The sequence below is a fragment of the Nesoenas mayeri genome (genome assembly GCF_963082525.1).
Source record: "Nesoenas mayeri genome assembly, chromosome: 7".
Taxonomy (NCBI): domain Eukaryota; kingdom Metazoa; phylum Chordata; class Aves; order Columbiformes; family Columbidae; genus Nesoenas; species Nesoenas mayeri.
The window spans coordinates 21,910,904-21,934,570 of NC_137551.1; the positions used below are offsets into that span (position 1 = coordinate 21,910,904).

The window sequence follows — 23,667 nt, forward strand, 5'->3', positions numbered from 1 at the left end:
TACAGTTAATTACAGCAAAAAAGTGGCTGCTTTTAACACAACTTACAGTTTAAAATTACAGCACTTTATGATGAATTCTACCATTATTTTTGAAGAAACACTCAAAAATACCACCAAATTTTAAAGGTGCCCTATTAATGACTAAAAGGACCCCCCTCCCACCCCCAAAAAGACCAAGTAGTCATCTACAGCAACCCAGAGGTCCAGCTGAGGTTTCTAGACTGCTGTCTGTATCAGAGGCCAATGTTGGATCTGTTGACATTGAAGACACATCATTGACAGATGACGATGAAGATGGATGTTGAGAGCCATTGATCATTGCTGCACCTGTGCTATGAGAAACAAAACAGCAAATCAGTTGCAGATACAGTTGCACGGTTCAGTCCTTGCATTAGTCTGTCTCTTCCTAATTAGTCATTACTTTCCCCTGTTTTGGCAAGTTTGGAGAAATGTGTCTCAGTTCATTGTCCAAGTAAATAAAGACCACAGGTCTTTAACATGGGGCTTAATGAATGGAATGTCAGAACCACAGAACTCACATGGTAAGATACCTGTCAAATTACAGTAAATGGCTGAAGGTTAAAAAAATCACAAACACAGATAATACTGCATAAAGCCAGAGCTACGGTACCCTAACTAAATGCTGAGGTGCAAAGTCAGAATGTATCTATATATTTAGATAAAGAAAGAAGGGGACTGGTTTTTTTTCCATCAGATAATCCCCCTTCAGGCTGGGAAGTACCTGGTGCTCAGCCACATCACATACATTCAATCTCAGATACATCGTGATTTTTCAGAGTCTGGAATTCAGTGAACTCTGAGAAAAGTCACCAACAGCTGTCCCTGTCTTGCCATCATTTTTCAACAGTGCAAATAGAATCCTATCAATGGTCAGTCAATGGTCATATTTCACTCCAAAATTCAGCAACCGTTTCTGAAAGTGCTCCATAATTTCCCTTTCTGTTTAGAGAGAATATTCAAAGGGAGAAAACCTAGAAATCCTGTTTGTTTACTTAACAGATGTAAGCAGTGGTTATATCTTTATTTGAAGCTGCACTATCTACAAGTAATACATCTAACCAAATTACGGCAAGAGTACTAGTACATACAAAGATGTTTCTTGAGGACTGAAATGAATGAAGCGTCAGTTATGTGGGGACGATAACAAAGGAATTTAGCAGATTAAGAAAAAGAGATGTCAACCTCATACATTCCATTCAAATAAGCAATATCTCAAAGAGAATTCAAGAGGCTATTGGTCATTAAAGAGTCATATTTTTGGGTTAGGTTAGTCTTGGATGTCTTGAACAGCTTTACTCCCTCCTGACCTACAACTCAATGCAGCTCTATACTGTGCTTTTATTGTAACCAACCTAAAGGGGCTGGTTGTCCACGTATAACTCCATTCTTGGTTCTCTCCTCCAGGTCCATGACTTCCTTGTATATCAACTCTGAAAATGCAGAGAAGGGAAGGCAAAAAATGAATTTGCAAACCCAAGACTGGATTGATAATCCATGTCCCATTAAAATGTACATTTAAGTTTCATAGGTTTATTACTGTTCAGAATTAGTTTTGAACCACAGGCTACAGGACAACTGGTAAGTGATACAAAAATGTACAATTCTCTTCTGTTGGAGCTACAATGGTCTGGCACTCTCAAGAATACACTGACATTCCTCTAAGACTCTTTTGTCCAGGCTGCTTGGGCACCTGAGGTTAAACTTAATGACCATTCAGTTTTTATCAATGGCTTCTTTGGTACAAATAAACTTGATTAGCAGTCTTCAAAGGAATAGGTAGGATCAAGTCCAAACAGCATTTCCATCCTCCTGACACAGATTTGCCACTATATTTCCCCAGCAACAACATCGAACGGTCCAGATAACCATGAAATGAAATACAACACTGGCATATAAATTGCTCTCCAAATGAAAGAAGCAACTTTGTCTTCCAGTTACAGAAGTTCCTCATGCTTAAAAAGGTCAGAAGTGCTTGTAACATGAATCATACACTCTTTGTACTGGCCAGGTTTCTAGGCTAATGGCAGCTTATCACCCAGAAAAGACAATGAATCTACAGAAGTAACAACAGAAGGACTAAAGATGTTAAATGCAACTCATAAGAAGTAGTATTCTGACAGTCAGTTCTTATCTGTTACTGGCAAACTAATGCAATGTACAAACAGTTTGGAAGAAAAAAGCATTTAAGAATTATAATTCCAAGGGGCTGTGGGAGTCTCAAAAGTAAATTCCATATTGCTTGAAATACCCTCAGCACATCTGCTTCAAAAGGGAAATAACTTTGCTTGGAAGGAGGATCGTAAGAGAATATCCACAATTCTCCTTATCTCTGCCTTTACAAATAAAACTCAGTTTTCTAATAGAACGTGACTTAAAAGTGTGGTAGTACTAGATTTTACAGACTTGTGTCCATTACCAGACAACTCAATGAAACTGTCAAAAAATGATTTATAAACCATTTTTCCCTCTGGGGATAAAAAGGCTATACAGGCCTAATGGCCCTTCCTAGTCTTTTTCAGTACAAAGTATTAGAATGCTCAGTGCAATAAATTCTTGCTTAAATGCAACACTTATAGCCTGCACAGCTCTCTGGATCTGCACCTTTTCCGAGCACTAGGACCTTTGCAGTAACACCACACCTTTTAAAAGCAATTTCAAAATGAAGCACAAGCTTTACAAGTAACAAAGATGTTTCCCTTTTATTTTATCATTTTATACCTCATATATGACCAGGAAATAGAAACACTAAACCAGGGCTGAACACTAAAACTCATGCCCTTCAAGGTATGAGTCTTATGCCAGACTACGATCTGTTCCATACCTCAAACCCGGATATTTTCTCAGGATCCCACAGTTGATAACCAGTGTCTCCTCCACTAGCTGTGACCTCATGATCTCACCCACTACTAACACTCCTTATAGCTGTTTCTTTCAAATCCACTGCTTGATTTAAAAGAGTTCAGTTATTGCTAATATGTTCTTCCCTTGAAGACTAGTGCTTTTACTTCAGACTTGCATTGCTCAGCCTCCTTGCTCACCTTTTTGAACTGTAACACTTTGTCCAGAAGAGTTACCTTCCCTAAAAATGCTGCCTTATCATTTGCAAGAGGTGACTGAAATGAGCAGGTCTACAACTGAGTGAAATTAAGTTCATTACAAAGGTTCAGCACCTTCACAGGAAAACTTTTTAGTGTCCTGACAACCAAGAGGTTGTGAAGCACTGATCTATTCCCTTGTCATTCCAAACAGTTTAAGTAAATACTATTAAGTTGCTTGGAAGAACCCTAATAACAGTAATCCTTGGCACTCAATCTACTTCCAAAAGCCTTAGTAAACTTAAAATGCCCTTCTTACCTTTCCATTCTTCTATTGTGTGCTCCCTCTCATCTAACTGCTTATCTGGTATCTTTGGTGGAGGCTGAAAAAACAAAGAAACTCATGATATAGCAATCAAAGGCATACAAAACCAGAATGAATGAAAAGCAAAAGTAAGCACTCAGAATATGAATCTAGTTTAAAAATACTTCATTTACTCTGTCATATATGCTCTCACACTTGGACTTGGCCTATTTTCCAGATGCTGCTACATGTTCTAAACTTATTCTGATTAATAGATTTGTTTACCTTACTGTAATCATTAAAATATAAACTGAGCAGTCTGGTAAAAGAGCTCCTAAGTGCAGCAGTCTCTAGCCCAAGCAGCCCTTTTTACCTGCTTACTGTTAATTACTACATTTTCCCTCTAGCTGTTATAGATCAGCAGAATTCTAGTTGCAACCTTTACATCAGCATCTTCTCCTGTTCTTAGTGGGCCACCACTAACCACCTTTATCTTAAAATATGAGACTTTTTAATAACATGAAATTGTCCTGAAATTCATTTTTTAAGGAAAAAAAATCAATTAGTCCCTTTGTTCATTACTGTTAATAATTGAAAGCTCAAGATCTTGTACTCCAATTTTGCTGAAATACTTATTTCCTAGTTTAAAAGTACTATCAATCGCTACATATGATGAAGATATTTCTCTTGCCCAGGAGTGAATACCTCAGAATCCTATCAAGGGCAATCAAACCACACTGAAACAACTGAAACTCAACAAATCAGAAAGATATATAAAATTTTTTGGATGCATTACTACATGTCCTGAAAATTATATGTAATTAAACACAAACACACACAGAGATAAAGCTATCTGCAAGTTTGCAGCCATTCTTAATACTATGTCTAATAAACATGTAAATCAATGTCAATATAAATGATTATGGCTCAGTTAAGCTTCTAGTGAAATGTGAAGATCATGCAATGATCTTCTTTCAAGCAGTTGTATCAAGTATCACAACAAATTTGCTTTAGTACAACACCTTCCTAATCAGAGACTTAAAACAAGAACTTACAGCTTCTGCTTCTGATGGATCATACCAAACATTGATGTATGGGTGCTGCAGGGCTTCATCCACAGAGATTCTTTTAGAAGCATCTATAACCAGCATTTTTGATAGCAAATCCCTTGCTTGACTTGCTGCAAAAGTGAAATTTTCTATTTAGACCAGTGCCATAAATAGTGCACATAATACAATATGTCAAAGCTCATAAGGACAGAAGAACTGGAGTAACCAAATTCCAGTTTAACATCTATGCAGGTCTCACATAACTTGGGGTTTATGAAAGTGGTCCATTTAATGGAGAAAAAAAAAAAAATGAAGAGAAGAACACAGGTGGGAAAGGAGTTGGACATGTTTCACCATACATCTTCAGCATACAGTGCCCCTTGCTATGACATCCTTACATGAAATATAACAGCTGGCAGTGCAGCCTTGTCTGGAACAGCAGTGGGGCAAACACCTACTATGCCTCTCCTACAGTTTATGGGGTAAAAAGTGTCACGTACTGTTAGTTGCAGAAAATATGGTAGGTCTGAGACTCCACTGAGTAGGCAATTTTTAAAACCAGAAACTTATTTCAGTAACTACAGGATATCTATGTAAGATGAATTGAAAAAATTTCTTTTCATCCCTAGAGAAAGATGATTTGCCCTGCTTACACAACTCTATTCCACCACCCTCCCCCTACTCGTCTCGAAATCATTTTGGCTTGTGTTACTGAGAGGAATATGTATATCTACTTTTCTTTGAAAAGGTATCTCCAGAATGGGAGTTGTTTCAGAGAAGATGAGAAACTGGAGGCAAGCATACACCAGCACACTCATGCACTCCCATGATATAACTATTGTAATATTTAAATCCTTAGTGGGATGATTTTATAGTGAAAAAAACCCTCAAGATACACTTCTGTTCAATATATCAGAGTTTTAAAACTTTTAAAATACACAACACACAGAAAACAAACCTTACCTTTAAGCTTATTGTGTTCAGAGTCAGCTGGGAAAAGGACATCTGGAAAGAGTTTTTCAAAACTATATCCAGCATATTTAGGTCTGTTCTCCACGTAAGTTCGGACTGTAGGCTGTAATTTCTTCATAAATTCGGGGCATGGTGTTCCTAGCTGCTCTATAACTTTATTCCATTGATCAATATCTAAGGTTATGCAGCTAAGAAAAAGTGTCTAATTTTCAGCTAGAAATTTATGGTAAAATCACATGAAATAACCACCAGAGAGAAAACACAGAAAATTATTATAGAACAAAATATCACACTCATCATTAGTTAGGACTACCTTATTAGAGAAAACAGTGAAACAAAGTAAGACTATCACACAGTAGTCAAGGCAACATGAATTTTACTCAACATAATAACTAATTAGTAAAGGATATACTTCTGAGAAACAGTGAAAATTAAAATACTCACAAAATGTATTAAACAAATTTAAATAAAGGCATTGTTTGGGTTCTAGAGAAGAACTCATTTCCTGATTGAACACATATTGACAGTAAGTCAAGCTACTACACTTCACCAAGGCACTCGTGAAAATTACCTTATGTAGGTGGTTTGTCCTTTGTTCTCATTTTAATACCTGAGCCCAGTCTTGGACCCTCCCATGTTGCCAGCCTCTCACTAATGACAGGCAATGCTGAACACCAGTGGGCACACAGAGGATGAAATCTTGGCCCACAGAGGTCAATAACAACTTTGTAACAGACTCGAATACAGAAGTTCGAGTGTTTCAACAACGTGTAAGGAATGTCTTAATTGGAAAATTTAGACAAGTTAAAGAAGAGATTGACTAGTTCATGGCAGAAGAATTTAATATGTGTTACTGAATTAAATAAGCAATGTAGGGTCAGGAATTCCTAGTTGCAGATGTTGCAGATACTGGGAGAGAACTCAGGTAACATTTTATGTATGCTTATCTCATTCATACATTCTCCCCAACTTTTTCTTTTTGGCTACCGTCAAAGACTGGACACTGGGCTACCTAAACCTTCAGCTGAATGCAGCAGGCCCTCTCTTATGTTCTTAAATCTTAACAGCAGACCTTTATATAAGATTGTTCAAATCTTTACACTGCTTTAGTAGAGGCCTTGAAAAAAATTGCACTAAGAGTAAACTGAAAAGTCGTGCTAGAAAACCAGATGTCTAAAGCTCAGCATGGTGCAACTCACACTATGACAAAGCTGTGTGAAAGTAAGGATGCCCCGGATGTCCTCACTGTGCCTCAAAATCTTTACTCCTAAATGGTACTATATCAATTATTAAACAGTTTACCTGCAACAAAAGCAGAAAGGATTTCTGATGTCACCTAAAAAACTGTAGTGGAAATACTAGCAAAGCAAATAAGATGCCAAACTCCAATGAGATTAACTAATTTTTGTGATGTTCCAGAGGTTTCAGCTGTATTTGCTTATAGCACACCCTTCGTCTGAAGTATTTTTCACAGAACAACGCATACAGATACCACCAAGCCATTCAGATAACAGAAAAAGATGAGTGTCAGATATTTCTGAACTGTTTGCAGGATAACTTCTGCATACAAAAATTCAAAACTCTTAGAGTGCAACTAATGAAGTCAGTTAGGCATTTTTTGTAAGCATTTCCTATAAAATGTAAATAATAATAACTGCTAACATGCTCGGATACTAAACGAGATTGGTAAGTTATTACATAAAAATGATCTCCAAAGCAAAAATCAATGCATGTGAACCAGTAAAACACCACCTAAACAAAATAAACCTGTATTTTATGTGACAACATCCAAAAGCAATGGCTAGACACTATATTAAATTGAAAAAAATAAAAAAAAAAGAGGAAAAAAATAAATAAAAAGGAAAAAGGAAAACTAAGCCTGTTTGCCCAAGTGGTATTTTTTTCATCTTGCTTAGTATTAATCTCTAAAGACAATCATACATGCTAGCGCTCTGTTGAGTTTTTGCTTTAAATGGTATAATTTTTGCAGCTTCCTGGAACCAAAACAAAGAGCTTACAAGTTGTATTTTGAAAAGGCAGTTTAAAACCAGTATTTTAAAAATTAGAACCACCTTAATCTGGAACTATATTGCTACAGTATCTTTTGACCTTTTACAACTACATCCCAGGCCAAAGGTAAGGATACGATCTGTACCAGGAAATAAAACACCACCTTTGATCATTTCTCCCATGATGCACCCAACTGACCAAATGTCAACTGAAAACAAAATGGAATGATATTAACATAAAAGATAGTTATTGAAATAAAGTAAATAAAAATATCTGGACGCACACACACACATGAAGTGACTATAAAAAGCGTGTGTAATGGAAATGAGTGAAGGTGAATGTATGCTAACTACAGGACCAGCAGAGACTATGTCCTACTGCCAGGTGCAGCCTGAATATAAATGAAGTTCTTAACATTTTTTTAAGTGTATCACAAGGAAAGTCCATGTTCATCTAATAAAAAAAAAATTGTACAATATGCATTTTCATGACACAACATCAATAAAAAGATTAATCACTTCCTAACTAATTCAACCTGCTGCAGCAGCACAAGGATACAGTCCCTTCCTGGAAAGAGGATTTTGTGGCAAACCATTTCGCCCATAATGCACCCCACAGACCATAAATCCACTATGTTTGTAGCACAAAAAGAAGGAAAAGCAAAGCAAACGGTCATTTAAAATTAAAAAAGCATAACATGACTGCATCCTATAAAGTGCAAAGACAGCACAGGAAGAAGAGCAAGTCTTTATATTAATCAATGAAAACACTTTAAAATACATGGTTTATAAGGATTCGCTTTTAACTGTCTCAAATAAAAGGCAGAAAAACATCCTTTTGTTTAACATAGTGTTAGAGCAAGAGCTAAAGCAGAGAGAGAGAGATACATGTGAATCAAGCAGAGTAAAGCCCTTCACCAAGCTCTGGGGCTTTCAATGCTACCTCTGCCAATAGACTAGACTGGAGCACTGAAGATAACTTAATTTCTTGAACATAATTCCATTGAAGTCGTAAGAATAACTTTGAAAGTAGCAAAGTAAATTGACCTCTAAAAAAAGTGTGTAACCAAACAGTTTATACTTTTAGGAGAAGAATTAATTGGTTATTACATAGGAATCAAAATTTGCCATCAAGTGCTTCCTAAAAGTCAGATTATCATGCATCTCTCTCTCCCTTTAAATAAAAAGCAAACACAGTCAGTAAAAGATCACTTAGAATTTTAGAGGATCAGTTAATGACAATATTAGTATGTTCCTAAAAGATTTTCAGTTAAAATTATTTAAAAATATTTCTCCAGTTATGCTGAAATAACATCTTATACAAAAGAAAAACTCAAAAGCATTTTCTGTATGAAATACAAATTTTCTACATTAACTTAAAATAATTCACTCAGAACAGGTACTCCTTACAAATTTACTTTTTGCAGGTATGCCAATTTCTTTTGTAGTTGCTTTCAGAGATACTGTTAACTTTGTATGCAAAAATTTTCTTGAAGTCACATAAATGAATTTGTATTATTATGATTACTTTTATGTCAAACATGACACTGTAATTTCAGTTAAACACATAAGAAATTAATTTAAATGAGAACAATGGTCTACTAAAAATCACATCTAAAAGTTCTGAAGGAGCTCAACAATGTCAAGCAAACAATGCTGCTTATTGAAAATACTCCTTCCCCCTTATTTACAAGTTCCTCTAAAATAGTATCTAAATAATGATAAGAGACCATAGTTGTACATTTTAATAGGTCAAAATTAAGGGCCTGGTTCATTTAAAAAATTATTGTCTATTCTTCATGATAAGTGGCGTCTTCAAAAAGTCTTTTCTAGTACTTAAGAAAAGTACATGTTTGTCTCAGAGATCTGATGGTTTGAAGCCAGGTTTTGCATTTGGCTTTTAAATAAAATCCTGAATGTTGACTTTTTCACCTGCAAAACAGTCTGCTGCCATCAGAAACCAAAATATACTCAAATCTACTGTAAATAGTTTGTGTCCAACATGATAAAAACGATGCCCATAACTGCATGGAGAAGTCTGGGAAGAGAATGAACATGAGTCAATGACTTATATTCATGCCTCAGAAGATCAATTAATTACTTCAGAGGTGATGACAAACACTGGAAACAATTCCTCTGGTCACTTTACAAAACAACTTGTTATGTTTGGGGTCTTTTGGTTTGCTGCTTTCATTAAACAAACAAAACCTGTCTATTTATAGGTTTCTAACTTTGTTATGAAGCAAGCCTAACTAGTACATAGGGAACTGGTCTTGTGAACACTTTTATGAAGATTGAGTCAAATCTTTAAAAGGATTTTTCAAAATCTGTAATAAGATCTACTGCTTGTCCTACAGAGTGTATTTTATTCTTGAAAACCTTGTTTGGAATGAACTTACTATTTTCCCCAGTTCTAACAGAAAAAATTCTAAGTGAAAAGGAAGTTCAAACCCAGTGTACATACTAGAAAATTTAAAAGTAGTAGTTTCAGAGGGTTTGGGGCTTTCCTTACTTTGCAGTGCTTCCTTCCTTATAATTATGCACATAATCTAAATATGTTAAGGTAGGCATCCGCAGTTTTTGTGTCATTCAGTTCTGAATTTCTTGAGTTGGCAAGGCCTGGTTTCTTAATGTAATATAACCAAATGTGCTTTACCCCCTTCAGTATCAAAACCTAAATAAAAATTATCATCAGTTTGTCTGGGTTCTTTGCTAGTTTTTAAACAATTAAAGATTTCATATGTGCATAGTATAGTACCAAAAGAATACTATTCTGCAGTAGGTATCTTAATCATCAAAACATATATTACAATCCTCCCACATCATTTCAGCAGGGCACTGAAATGGCATAAAGCTGCCAGATAACCCTGTTCAATTAGACTAAACATTAATGTTAGCCAGTAGTTAGCTGTCAATTTCCAATATTTAACTCTAAATTTAATAAGTTAACTTTAAATTTAACTATGGGTTTAAAGGGCTAAAACAGGCATCAGTGCTAACAGTTGAGGATCCTGGACCGCCCATGGTTGTTACCGTAAGTACATCATTCATACCTGTATCCCTGCCAGGGAAGCTCCACAAGGAGGAACTTATCAGGCAGCAAATAAGTAACAGTTTATCTAAATAGACTTTTAATGGCAACAGTACATATGGAAATGTAGATTGTCTCCTGATTCAGCCAACAGATTTCCTTTCACATTCTCCAAAAGTGTCATTCTCAACTGAACGACCATGTATTTGGTTTTGGGAAAGATGTGATAATTTTTATTCATATTCTGCTGCACAATACAATTCACACTTGCTTAAGGAACAGGATTGTCACTAGCATGACAGGGTAATCTAGAACACAACCTATTTAACTCCACTAATCAGTAACATTTTAGTGGAAAGAAAGTTTCATACTCTTGCAACTCAAAGTTACTTAATATTTAAGAGAAAACGGTAAACTAGGCAAGCCAAGTCAGAAAACCTGTTACTTCCATTTCATCAATTCTTTCTGTAAGGCAGCTACATGACTGGGACTACAGCTTTAGGTTCTTGTACCTAGTGTCTCTTACCTGATCAGTGTAAAGCGTTGGGAGTGGAAAAAGAAATACAAACTTAAATATATGCTTTCTACAAAACTTTAGCAGTTAAAAAAATAACTAGACTCATTCCACTCAACTTATCTTCTAAATTACAGGACAAATAGCCAGCCGTGGAGCCCATTTGAAGGAACGTATATCCTCCCATGCTCACTAACAATCCAAACAGAAATAAAAACCACAGCCTTGCAAAAAAGATCTATCCTCATTCATTTGAGTTGGCTTCTTTCATTGCCAACACTGTCAGAAGTTTTTATTTTTGGCTTTTATAAATGACAAGAAAAGCAACTCTCTATGCACATAGCAGCTATGGTTTACACACAACCTGGAGTCCCTTGCTGTAATGGTATGCAGTTGCCAGGGAAGTTTGCAGACTATGTTCAGAATCCTGAAATGCAGAGCAAGCCCCAACTGTGTCAGTAACCTGCTGAGCTGTGTCTCACATCACCAGGAGACAGCAAACCAAGCCTCGAGCATCAGGGCACCTCACAGGCCTTACTGGAAGACTAATCGATAGAGGGTCAGCAAATGGTGACCTCTGCGCACTGTGCCTGCCTGAGGTGGAAACACCAAGAGAGCTGAGGTGACCACAGTGACAGCAGATCAATGAAATGGCAGCAGAATTGGGGCTGCTACAGCAGAATTTCAGGAATGACGTATTACTTTCTTTGGTTTCCTAAAGGCTACAAGGTCCTTCATTCAGAAGATGCAATGTACTTGATTGTGTGTTTCCCTCAAATGCTGCACCCTTTCCTTATTTTCTTGTAGAAGATATTCAGAGAAGAAGGGCCACAGAGCGAGTATAAAGAGGAGGGAAATGTATGCAAGCAGAAGGACGAAGCAAATTTCCTTGAAATTCATTATGGACCTCAAAGAATCTATGATGCTTCATAACAGTATTCTGCATTCTTGTCTCAAGTATATACATGAATTTTTAAGAATTAAGTGCGACATGTCGGTTTTAATAAAAAGTAATGCCACAGCAGGTGGTTCTAGCTTGTTTGTTCCTCAGTAGCCTTTTAGTTCCCTGCATCCTGAAAGACTATAGTGAATACAGTTATTTAAATATTAAATTTAGGACACAGATTTACTGATGAACTATAATTTACATCCTCATCAGGAATAAAGTCAGATGAAGGTATATCAAGATACATACCACGTATTAAGAAAATATATTTCCAGTTCTTCCTGGATGAACTTAATCTACTACTAAGTAAGTTATTTAAATTTTTAAACAAACAAGGCCCTCAATTTCTTCTCCTATTAAATGTAAACATTTCTAATGGGTTGAGTTGAATAAGCAAATTGGTGCATCCAGAATCTGCATTTTGGTCACAAGGCTAATTTATAAAATTTCTACATCTAGAAAAAAACATTAACATGTAAAATGTGGTGTGCCAAACAAAAAATAAAGCTATGCCAAAGAAAGACTATATTTGCTGACCGTTTTCTTTGTATCCCATCCCTAGGATGACCTCTGGTGCTCTGTAGTAACGAGTCACTACATAAGGCGTCATCATAAAACTAGTTCCTGCAGTTCTGGCCAGTCCAAAGTCAAGAATCTTCAAAGTGCAGTCTGACTTTACTACTATATTACTGGGCTTTAAATCCTTTAAAAAGAAACATCATATATGACTGCTAAGACAAGCAAAAAGTACTCTGTGGTTCACATTTTTAAAAGATAATACTTCTAACATCAAATGCCACATATACAGCTAGGTTATTGCTATAACTGTAGTTTCTTTCCCCCTTGCATTAATTCATGTGCATTCAGCAGACTACAGAATTAATACCCTTATTGTGCTTGTAGATTTACATAGCAATTAAGGAAGGAAAATACAACCAGAGTTACAAGATACGTTAGCAATGTCTGAAATAAACTGAGGTTAGTAAGAAATGTTAGCTCTGAGGAAAGGTCTAGAAACTGTTCACTAGAACAACAGTTACCACTACAATGCAGAACACAAGCAACATAACAATTGCTGAAATAATTTGATGCAATAATCAGCTTGTTACAAGAATTATTAAAATTATAACATGAATATAAAAAGTAAAAGGTTTCTTTGCTAGTTAAAGCTGCATTACTTCTTTTGAATCAATGCAGGATGTTTCCCTGAACAGAAAATAAATTCCCATGCTCACACAGATTTAGTTTCCCATTTAGAATTTGGTTTTATACTCATTTTGGTGACCAAACCCAAAAGGGCACCATTGAAAAACTGCCAGAAATTAACACAATAATTAAATTAGAGTCCAAAACACCCTGATACAGCTTCAGATCATCTTAGAAACTTGGTAACTGTATTCTCTTCCCTTGAACCCTAAAACCACATTGACAATAGTGGCTATACAATATTTATTTATACACTACACAGGCACACTCGGTCATTATCTCAGGAGGATCTTACACACATCTGAATGTCACAGAGCAAATATTACAAAACAGAGTAGCTTCAGAATAACTTTGCTATGATAAAATCATTCACAGCACACAGGTTGACATAGATAAAGCTTGCATTCTTTCTGCCTACCCTCTGCTAAGATTAATGAGAGAAAAACCTGAGATGTGGTAGAGGACTCCATCATTTGAGCTGCAGGCCTTTGATAAGTAGCCCGATCTTTCACTGTTTTTTAAAGGTTTTAAAGTGGTTATCTCCAAGATATATGTAGTTTTCACTTGTACTTGTATGGTTTTCGACAAATGCCTCAGAAAGCTAAGAAAGCTTCACTAAAGACAGAGAGGAAACCACAAAAAAGAGTTCCAGAACAACAGAATTTTAATGAGTAATTAAAAGTCTTGCACACTTGCATATTCACATATGCACTTCCAAATCACCCTCACAAAGACTTTGCAGACAACTTCGCCTTAAAAGATTCTCAAACACCATGAATAAATTGAAGTATCATAAGGCATTCCAGCTATTTAATATGCATGTTTCATATTCTGCTACTGTCCTGCTTATTATCAGCTTTATTTTTTCACACTTCTATTATTTGGAGGATGTTCACTGATGAAAAACAGGTGCATGGTCATTGTATTAACTATACTCATCCTCCCCAAAGCTGCAGGATTAGCACTGAAAATGTTACGAAATCTTCCCTTTGCAAGAGAAAAAATCACTACAAGAACAAGAAGCAAAAGCTTACAGAGTACTGTCCATCCTTAATTTCTGAATATCATGTGGTTGTCATGAAGACTAGGAACATGTTGTAATTTGGCATACAGAGCTGTCCTTCAAAATGATTGAGGTGAGAGTTGACTTACACTGCATTGAAATTACTGCAGAAACAATACTTCTTTTGTTTTAAAACAAGGACTCAAAAGCTCCTATAAGAGTGGTTAAGTTTATTAGGCTGTATAAATATATCCAGAACCTATAGCAGATAGTATCATGCTTAACCTTAAAAATGCAAAATGTCAGTGCCCAAAAATCAGAGATTATTCCTGGCTGTCTCCCCATCAACTAGACAGGGAGAGAAAGACATCTCTGACGGGTAATTCATAGCTTCTATGGCCTTTTCTCTTTCTAAAGATTTGTGTGAAGGGCTTCCATAATTAGGAACCTTTGTTAAGTGCTCAAAATCAGACAGAATATGATGTTTCAGAGCCTCCATGCAAGACTAATGAGATATTTTGTGTCCTTCAGCAAGTCAGTGAGGCACAACTCTGCAACGCTGGATCATTCATCTTCCTCAGATTGCAAAATGTAAATGAACGTGTACTTCTACACTAGCTGGAAACTCTGTCTCTGCAAAACATTTTGAACACAGTAATGCTCATTTGCCAATATCTGTTGAAGTTGGTGTAAAGCTACAGTCGCATCTTTACCAAGATCAAATCTTTATCCACTGATATGTCAGCTAAGTATTGCCTCCTACAACTTCTCGGTGAAACTGTTTGAAACTCTTCATGTTTAATCTCTGCCTTGATCCCTGACTCTAGTTTGCTATAAAAACAAAAAGGAAAATCACTTATTTCTATGGCAGGTAGTATCCAGTGCTACAGGCACACATGCAGATTGTTGTAATTTCCATCATTCAGCAAGCTTTGAAAAAGTTACTGAGATGCTGAAATTAATTATCACAGCTGTGTTAGAAGATGAAGAACCTAGTTAAAACATGTGAAACTACCGACACCAAAAAAAGCAAAAGACTTAAGAGACACTGAAGGAGTACACTAGATTCATAGCCAGAATGCTGCCCTGGCAGCCAGAGTAGTGCAGACTATGTTTAAGGAGTAATTAGTTTAAACAAAGTAATTAGTTTTAGACAATAAGGACACTGGAGGTGAAAGCCCAGAAGAGTGGTATAAAGAGTTACAATTGGAGCCACATGGTCCATATGAAATATGTTCCTTTTCAAGCATGCCCTCCTTTGTCTTCTGAGGTTTTGTTTAGCTTGTCCATAGAGAAAGGATTTTGATACTTTACACCTATAAGTATAAAGGTGTAACACACACAGTAGGTACATAATAAATGTAGTTTTGCCTGAACATACTTAATCTTCTGACAAAGTCTGAGAAGAAGCTGTCAGCTGAAAATCTACCATGAAGACATGCAAGTGAAATGTATCTGCCCGTGTCTTTCAAAAGCATTCATGCATACATATGTTCCTATTTACATAGCAATTGTATCTTTAGCCTCTTTGGAATAGGTTATTGCTGTACTTCATTTTACTGCACAATATGAAGCATTTCAAAGACCATCCATATTTACAGAGGAAGGAATTCTATCCTCAAATCTGTCTTTATTCCTGCCCAACAACTACCTAAGTAGTTACTTCATTTCTATAAATCTATGAAGGTTTACATGTATCCATGACTTCTTCAGTGTTTTGATGCTCACTTTATACAAGAACAAACCATCCATAAAGCAAGTGAAGTTTCAGAAGCTCCCTCCTGCCTGCCCCAAGATCCACAAAAGAGACACTCTTACGTTATCTACTCTAGCACGTCCATACGATATGCAGTTTTCCAAAAATAAAAAAGACCTAGGAAAACCCACAACATTAAACTTCCATACCTAAATACTGAAGAGATTAGAAAATGTGAAGCTATGTATAAACACGATTTCAATTTGACAGGCAAGAGGACACAAAGGGCTGCATAATATCAGTCATATGCAATATATTAATAATGCCACAACTGTGTTAAGTGAAGTATCCTAGTTTTGCCTAGCATTCCCAGAATAATGGAAGAAGCTCACTGACTTTTCTCAATGCCTACATGCAGATCAAGAAGCACAGGGTGCAATGCCTGGCTGCAGGCCTTGCTTCTGCCTACCCCACCTTGCCAATCTGATGAGTACTAAAGGAAGCTGAGCAAACAGAAGCAGTGTTTGGCCATTCAAACTGTATTGTCTACTCAAACTGTCCAAGGCCCCTTCAGGGAAAAACAGAGTGACTGGGTGGGAGTGTCACATGGCCAGATCCAGCTTGTGGCCATTCAACACCCCGGTCACAATGAGGTGGAGTACTGAACTGGACAAGCATCGTAACACAGAAATTCCTGTGGTGCCATTTGTGACTTACGTTGCTGTGTACATCATCCGTGAGGAAGACCACACAGTAATGACTGAAAGTATCACACATAAGTTCAATTATATTTCTACATAATTTCAGAAATGAAAACTTTTAAAGGTCTCTAAAAAATTACAATGAACAATATAGCACTATAGAAATAGAAGCTTACCATTTCCCAAAATAGCAGAGATTATATTTGAAAAGTTATAACCAAACAATCTCAAGCAATATTTACACTACATACAAACATATATGAGATGTTCAACTTGAGCATGCAACCTTAAATTCAGAATTTCTTGACTGGATTACAACACACACACTTGCCACTTAAAAAGCAGCAGCCAGTTTTGCCTGTGGGCAGTCTGAGCAAATGCTTTGTGACACACAGGTGTATATATGTTCCACTTGCAGGTATTTTTCATCACCTGCCTATCTGAAGACTTCAGGTATCTATTCATTACTCTGCTAGTAAAAGAGCAGAAATAAAATGGGCAGTTCTTTCAAAAGATGGGATTTCAGGTTTGGTTACCAAAATAAAAAAGGCGGAGACACTTTCAGATATTCTTTCCTGCCACAACTAATAAAATAGAATGTTTTCTAGAATTAGAAGAGGTAATATAACTCACTGTAAAAAGCTTTAATTACTCTGTGCAGATTATTAACAAATCACTCAAACGTTCAAAAGGTTCATTACAGAATTACAGTGGAAAAAGTGTGATTATTTCCTTTCAGTTTTCCTTCTTTGCCTATGGGACAGGCTATGGATCACCATTTGTGCTGTTTCTGAATTTTGTCTTTCAAATACTCAAGGCAAAGTCAGGTACAATGCAAAATACACCAACTTATGTCCACTTACCCTATGTATAATTCCAGCTGAATGAAGATGTTTGATACCACACAGCATTTGATAAAGAAGATAGGACATTCGTTCGTGATCTAGCTCCATCTGAATCACTTGGCAGAGGTTTGCATCCATGAGCTCCATCACTATGTAGCTTATGAAGCAAAACAAAGAATAATAATCAGATAATACTGTCATTTTATTGTATTCTTTCCCTTGTTCATCTTTCTGCATGAATGCTTCTAAAATGAATTCTCAGCTTTAGTTTAAATCAGACTTACACATCTTGAAATTCTTCCAGGGATTTTTGTGGTGTGAACACATTCAGTAGGCCGATTATCTGTAGGAAATGGGAAGAGGAAGTATAACCACACTATAGCAACAGCAGAGTCACAAGGTCAACATTGCAAAACCAATACCCAATATTCTGATGTGAGCTTCCCAGTATACACTGAAGCTCAAGATGCTGAGCAGCTCAATCAGGCCTAACATGCTGCAATAGATGCTAATGATTTTAGGAGGAGTATTATTCCTCCCAAATCACATAATCTAGAGACACTCTGTGCCTTAACAAGATGATATTCAAAGCTTAAAACCTAACGAAATTAGTCAGTCTTCCCCTGCCTCCTATTTTCAGTTTGAAGAGAGCTGGTAAGATTTTTATTGCATATGAGGAAAAAAAAACCACACACACACAAAAACATAAAAATGACAAATACTACCTAAGAGATACCATGTTGCCATTGACAGAGTTGAAACAACAAGTCCACCCAAAGAGAAAAACAGATTCTTGGAGCTGCTTTAGTATATTTCCAAGTTGCTAAGAATGGATGGGATGTGCAGAAACAGGTCAAGCTACTACTCATCAAGGGTCAGGCAGGCTTGCGATAGTTTATCATCATACAGATTTTGCTATTAGGTAAAACCTCTTTCACAGAATCCACATATTAACCATCTCTGCTTTAGAAAACACACAAGATTTTCCAAAGTAGCTAAAAGATGGAGTAAGTCTTCTGTGACTCTCCCTGGCCCTAGCAGCCAGAGGGCATTTTATCTTCCTAAAGGGGGATTAAGAGGGGAAGAGAGGAAGACAGCCCACAGCTGTCTCTGAAGGAAGAAAATGGCCAATGCCGGCCTTCCATAGCCCAACTCTGATAAATTTATCGCTTATTCCCTCTTCATTTCTGTGATCTGGTTCTACTCCACAGCTTCTTAAGCATTAGACAGTTCCTGTTGTCAAAACACAAGATTCCTAACTCATTCATGCCTCAGGGTAAAAAAAAATAAACTATTACAGCCTTTTTCCCTTCTCTTTGTACAGCAGAAGTAACAAAAACAAGGATGCACTTACTTCTCACAGTATTCTTAGTTGCCAACTGCCTAAAAATGTAGCAATGTAGCACTGATTCTCTTCCTGAGTATTTAAATATAGGGTAGGTATTAAAATGAGCCAATAACAGCTCTTCTGAAAGAGCCTTCTGTACTTATGGAAACATAGCCATGCAAAGAAGATCTCTATGATCTACAGAGGGTGTCCTTCTCTGAAATAATTTTTAAGACTTTTACAAAGAAAAACCTTCTAGGCAATTCTATCACATTTAAAGCAAGACACTGCACTTACATTTTTGTGATTAACACATTTCATAAGAACAAGCTCTCTGTAGGCTCTTTTAGCGTGGGTTTGGTTCTGAAATGGTCGGCTTAACTTCTTGATTGCAACATTTCGTTCAAGGATGGCATCATAAGCTGCACTGTAATTAAAAATAACATTTTATATGTCAGTGTCAAGGTCCTTTAAGTTGTGGAAGTTGCCACCTTTTTCAGATACCTTCTATCGTGTCTGTAGATAAACCAAATTTCTAGTATTTTTCATCTTTAGGGAGTAAAATAGCAAATTGTTTTTACATGCTGAGTGCTTCAAACTTCAGAAATGTTTCTCAGCTTCATAGTACTAACACATGACAATCTCCACAAAAAAAATGCATATCCCTGCTTACTAGAATATCTTACTAAAGATATTGAGCTCTTGCCATTCATTGGCACTCAAGAACAAATCACCTAGAAAAGGATCCAAAACACTTCAAACATAAAAAGCACATCAGTTTTATGCAAAATCTTCACACTAAAAGGGAGAAGGAGAGAGATTATACAAAGGTCCCAAGCTTTCACTTATGCAGTTTGTTAATAACCTCAGAACACTGAGAGCATCAGTGTCAAGCTAAAACAAACAAACAAAAAGAAGCTAGGAAAGCCTCAACATCTTAAATGTCACTGACTTTACTTAATAAACGAAGAAAAACATTTTGTTTGCAGACTAATGCCAAGATTGTCATATGATTCAGTGACACAGGCTGTTTCACTGATGAAGGCTGTTACTGGGGAAAACTCCCCTAAGAATCACATTTCCATGACAGGGAGGTATGCATTTTGTTTCCTGTAAGACATAACACGACAGTTGATTACTGTGCAGACTCAGGAAATATTTATCAGTTACTAAAAAAGCCTCAGCAGGGAAAAGGATGTTTTCTTCTCTCTTATCAAGAATGGTACTCAAACCTAATGAACAACATCTGCAAGTAAACAGTCAGCATCCACTAAATCCAACTAGCTACTTTTAAAAGTGTGTTGTCTATATAGTATGTAGACTGGAATGATTTTTTTCTTTTTTTTTTTTACATCAGCAAAACCTCTAGTGACTATCAAAGGAAAGAAAAAAAGGCAGGGACAACATATACCAGTAACTTTCTTTGGTTTACATTTTCCACTATCTGGAACTTCCCTCACCTACCCCCAAGATAAGGAATATCTCACAAAAGAGTGGCAGAGAAGTGGCCAGGAAAGATTGCCAACATGGGAATCCTGTACCAGTATTAAAACTTCTGCATCCCTAGTACATAATGGTAGCCTTAGAGTCTCAGTATTAGACATGGTTGAGCCTTTAAGCCATCTGCTTAATATTGCTCCAAATCAAGTTGAATCAGGTTTTTTGTTTGTTGATTGCTTCATTCAAAACAAGCAAACAAACAAAACCACAAACACCAACCCAAATCACAAGAATTACACCCTATCTCCTCCAGACATGGGCAAGATTTCACTACATACACACTATGGTCCCCAGGGTAATCAGAGGAGTTTTACTAAAAAGGCTTCAACTACCACTAGTCGCAATTACAGAATGACACTGGAGTAATTGCATGGTCAAGCTTTTGGATCTCAGCTCAGGGAGCGGCAGTAAATTTGGAAAACAATCAGTAATGTATGTTTGGCAACCAGAAGGACAGTGATAATATCTAAAGCTTTTGCAGGCCTTTCTGTAGCAACTAAACAGACTCGGGTCAAACAACTGTCTATGTCCTCATTATATTAATACACATGCAAATAAATGCAGATGACTTTTTCTGCTGCTGCTACTTACAGACCAAATAATGTTAATTCCATAAACTATTATTTCAGAAACAATTCTCTAGAGTACTGGCCTTCACGTTTTAATCTGCACTAAGCACACTATTTTATTAACTCAGCTAAAACACAAATACAAATCAGAAACACACTCATACCACGCATTTTTTAAACACTGATCAAGACAGCAATTAGACAGTAAAGAGGTTATAGGGGAAAGTGTTTGAGAAGATTGTGGTTTTCTCTTTCGTTCCCTTCCTTGATGTTTCTTTTGTATTTTTATGTCCCTGGTTAGGAGCTTAAGTGTTTCAACAAACTTGAAAGCCTCCAAGATCCTGTGCTACCTGTATCCTTCTCCTGAACCTTTAAAAAAGTCTGAAGAAGCTTAAACAAACATTTATCTTTGAGGTAATGTCACTGAACAGGAAATAGTGCCCACAGGCAGCTAGTGGTCACCAGTCTTAAATCAATCAGACACTCTTCAGTCCACAGAGCACAACTCAATTATATTGTCAAGTAATATTTTCCTAAACTGCACCAGGTATTTACACACTACAGTGACAACCAGCATCACAAATGCTCACTAACTGGCATCAGGGACTAGTTAGATTTTAAAACTATTATAAGTGAACCAAAGTCCTAACAAACCATTTTGAGAAAAGCATTTACAAGCATCAAATATTATACAGAGTATTTCTGGCTTCTGTTTCACTGTACCCAGTGTGGCTTAGGATTAGGATTAGTTTCTTTATCCACGTTTTCCCCCTGCCATTAATTTATGGGACTCAGCACAGCTGGCTGAACTTGTATAGAAGGGCATCAGTTCGGAAGCTGGAAAGGACATAGGTCAAAAATCAACAGCAACAGCCCTTGCTGAGGAAAAACAGCTAACTATTGCTATTGCTGGTTTGCACATAAAAGGTAGCTCTCCACACTCCTACTCAGTAACATACAACAGTTAAAGGACTCAGAAAATTCTATCAAGGGAACATAAAAGTATATTTAAATTTTAAGGAAACCTTACCATACTATCCCTTGTGCTCCTGATCCTATTGGTTTTAAGTTTTGATACCGCTTCAATACAGTGAAAGTAGAGTCTCCAATTTCAACACTGTAGAAATTGTTGTCACGCTTGCTTCTGCTCATGGCGGCAACTCAGTTAAATTGCTTCATTCAGATTTTGCTTCTGGCCTGTAAAGAAACAAAACTTTAAAACCTAAGATTTTACAACTGTATGTTATCTGACAAAGGCAAAATTCTCTATAATGCATGGAAGACACTTCCCCAATAAGTCCCATATGCAAATGTATTTATTTTTAACATCTGTAGCAATAAGATGGCATGTCTGAAATGTTTTATTTTTAGGAATGTTCTTAAGATAGGATTCTAGAAGTGCAAAAATAACAGAAAAGCAGAAGTGAATAGTAGCAAAAATCTTAGGCAGAAGATTAAACAGGCAGGAAGCTACATGTCATCCAGAGAGTGCCGTGAGATGAGTGCTGCCAGCCCTTCACATACACACACATGCAGCAAGAGAGACAGCAAGACCAGACACTCAGCAGAGCTTCCTTCCAACCTAAACTGTTGCATGACTCTGTAAATACAACAGTGCGAAAACATCTTCAGACACTGCAATGATCAAAATACTCCTGGTCACAACTAACAGGAATACCTGTCATTCATGTGGAAATATATATAGTCAGTCTAGGACAGAAAAGGGAAACTGGCCTTGTCAGAGATGTCACGTAACTAGCTCCTATGAAAAAAAGTAATCATCAGGGAAAACAAGACCAAGAGCAAGAAAAAAGGATGTATATTACGCACATACACACAAAAAACAAATGAACAAACAAACAAACACAAACAATAACAAAAAAACCCACCCTTATATTGCAAAAAAAGGAAGGCAACATCTCAATGCACATGTCCACAGGAGAAAAAATAGAACTGCACAGTGGTTTTAAGTGTTTCATTTCTTGTTTCTTTGATGTTAACTGCGCACTTTTAATTTTTTCTTTACAGGCATTTTGGGTGTAGCTGCAATATAAGTGATACCCAGCAATGCAAACTCCTGCTTGACTAGAAGAAGAAATTTCTTAATTTCTTCAGGAACTACAGCATGCTGTCTTCCTTTGTCACCAACTTAAGGAACATTTTCCCATATTATTACTCAAAGGCCCAAACAAATCCTTAGATTCTATATGCCATGATGCTATACATTTGTTGAATTTTAAACAAGCTTTGAAAATGCAGACAGTGCAAATGTGGCCACAAATACTAATAACAATCACAAACATAAAAGTAGAATTTATTTAAGAATCTATAAACTGACCAGATTCCACTCTCAACTAGCTAATCTTAACCTGCATAACCTGCACTATTTAAGCTATGTAGGTGCAATAAAAAATACTCTGAAGTTCCAAACAGGACATATTTTTAACTATTCATTAAATTAGAAATTTAAAATTCACAATCTTAAATCGGCATTTATCTCAAAAGAAAAGTCTATTAAACAAGCCCTTTCCAAAAAACTGTCAAAAAAAGAGTCCTTGTCACAAAGACTTAACTAAATACCAAATGAGCTTGTACCAGTGTATAAGCAGTATTGCTGAAGGCTTCATTCTCCAGCTGACAGGGAAAGCACAACTGAACAAGAACTGTTGCCTTACACAAGAAAAACTGTACACAAAATGGGAATCCAGACTGTAAATGGCAGCTCTATGGGGTGGAGGTGCACTTACTGGAAGGAGCTAAAAAGCCTGATTTCTTAGCAATACATGACACCATTTCCAGCTCTTTCTTCCTTTTATCACTGCATCTTCAGACTCTGCCTCTTTCTCAACACTTTTTTTCAGAGATGCACTCACTCAAAGTTTTGGAATAAAGATGCCCAATGAATACGTAATGACAAAAAAAAAAACAAACCAACCAAC

General features: G+C 36.6%; 1 protein-coding gene across 4 annotated transcripts; it reads right to left on the bottom strand.

Annotated features, from left to right (window-relative positions):
* Window positions 1-181: 181 nt before the first annotated feature.
* On the bottom strand, window positions 182-21,880 carry MAPK8 (mitogen-activated protein kinase 8; the record flags this gene model as incomplete). 4 transcript variants are annotated; one of them, XM_080347953.1, is made up of 11 exons in its annotated part: window positions 182-327; window positions 1,374-1,451; window positions 3,376-3,439; window positions 4,416-4,540; window positions 5,373-5,555; window positions 7,528-7,599; window positions 12,419-12,584; window positions 17,351-17,489; window positions 17,617-17,675; window positions 18,957-19,086; window positions 21,759-21,880. In XM_080347953.1, 11 exons carry the CDS (start codon window positions 21,878-21,880, stop codon window positions 182-184), a joined length of 1,284 nt encoding a protein of 427 aa, XP_080204079.1. The 4 variants fall into 4 exon arrangements, with proteins under 4 accessions (XP_080204079.1, XP_080204078.1, XP_080204077.1 ...); XM_080347952.1 differs by having other exon boundaries at window positions 4,383-4,540; XM_080347951.1 differs by lacking the exon at window positions 7,528-7,599 and adding an exon at window positions 7,950-8,021.
* Window positions 21,881-23,667: the final 1,787 nt, after the last annotated feature.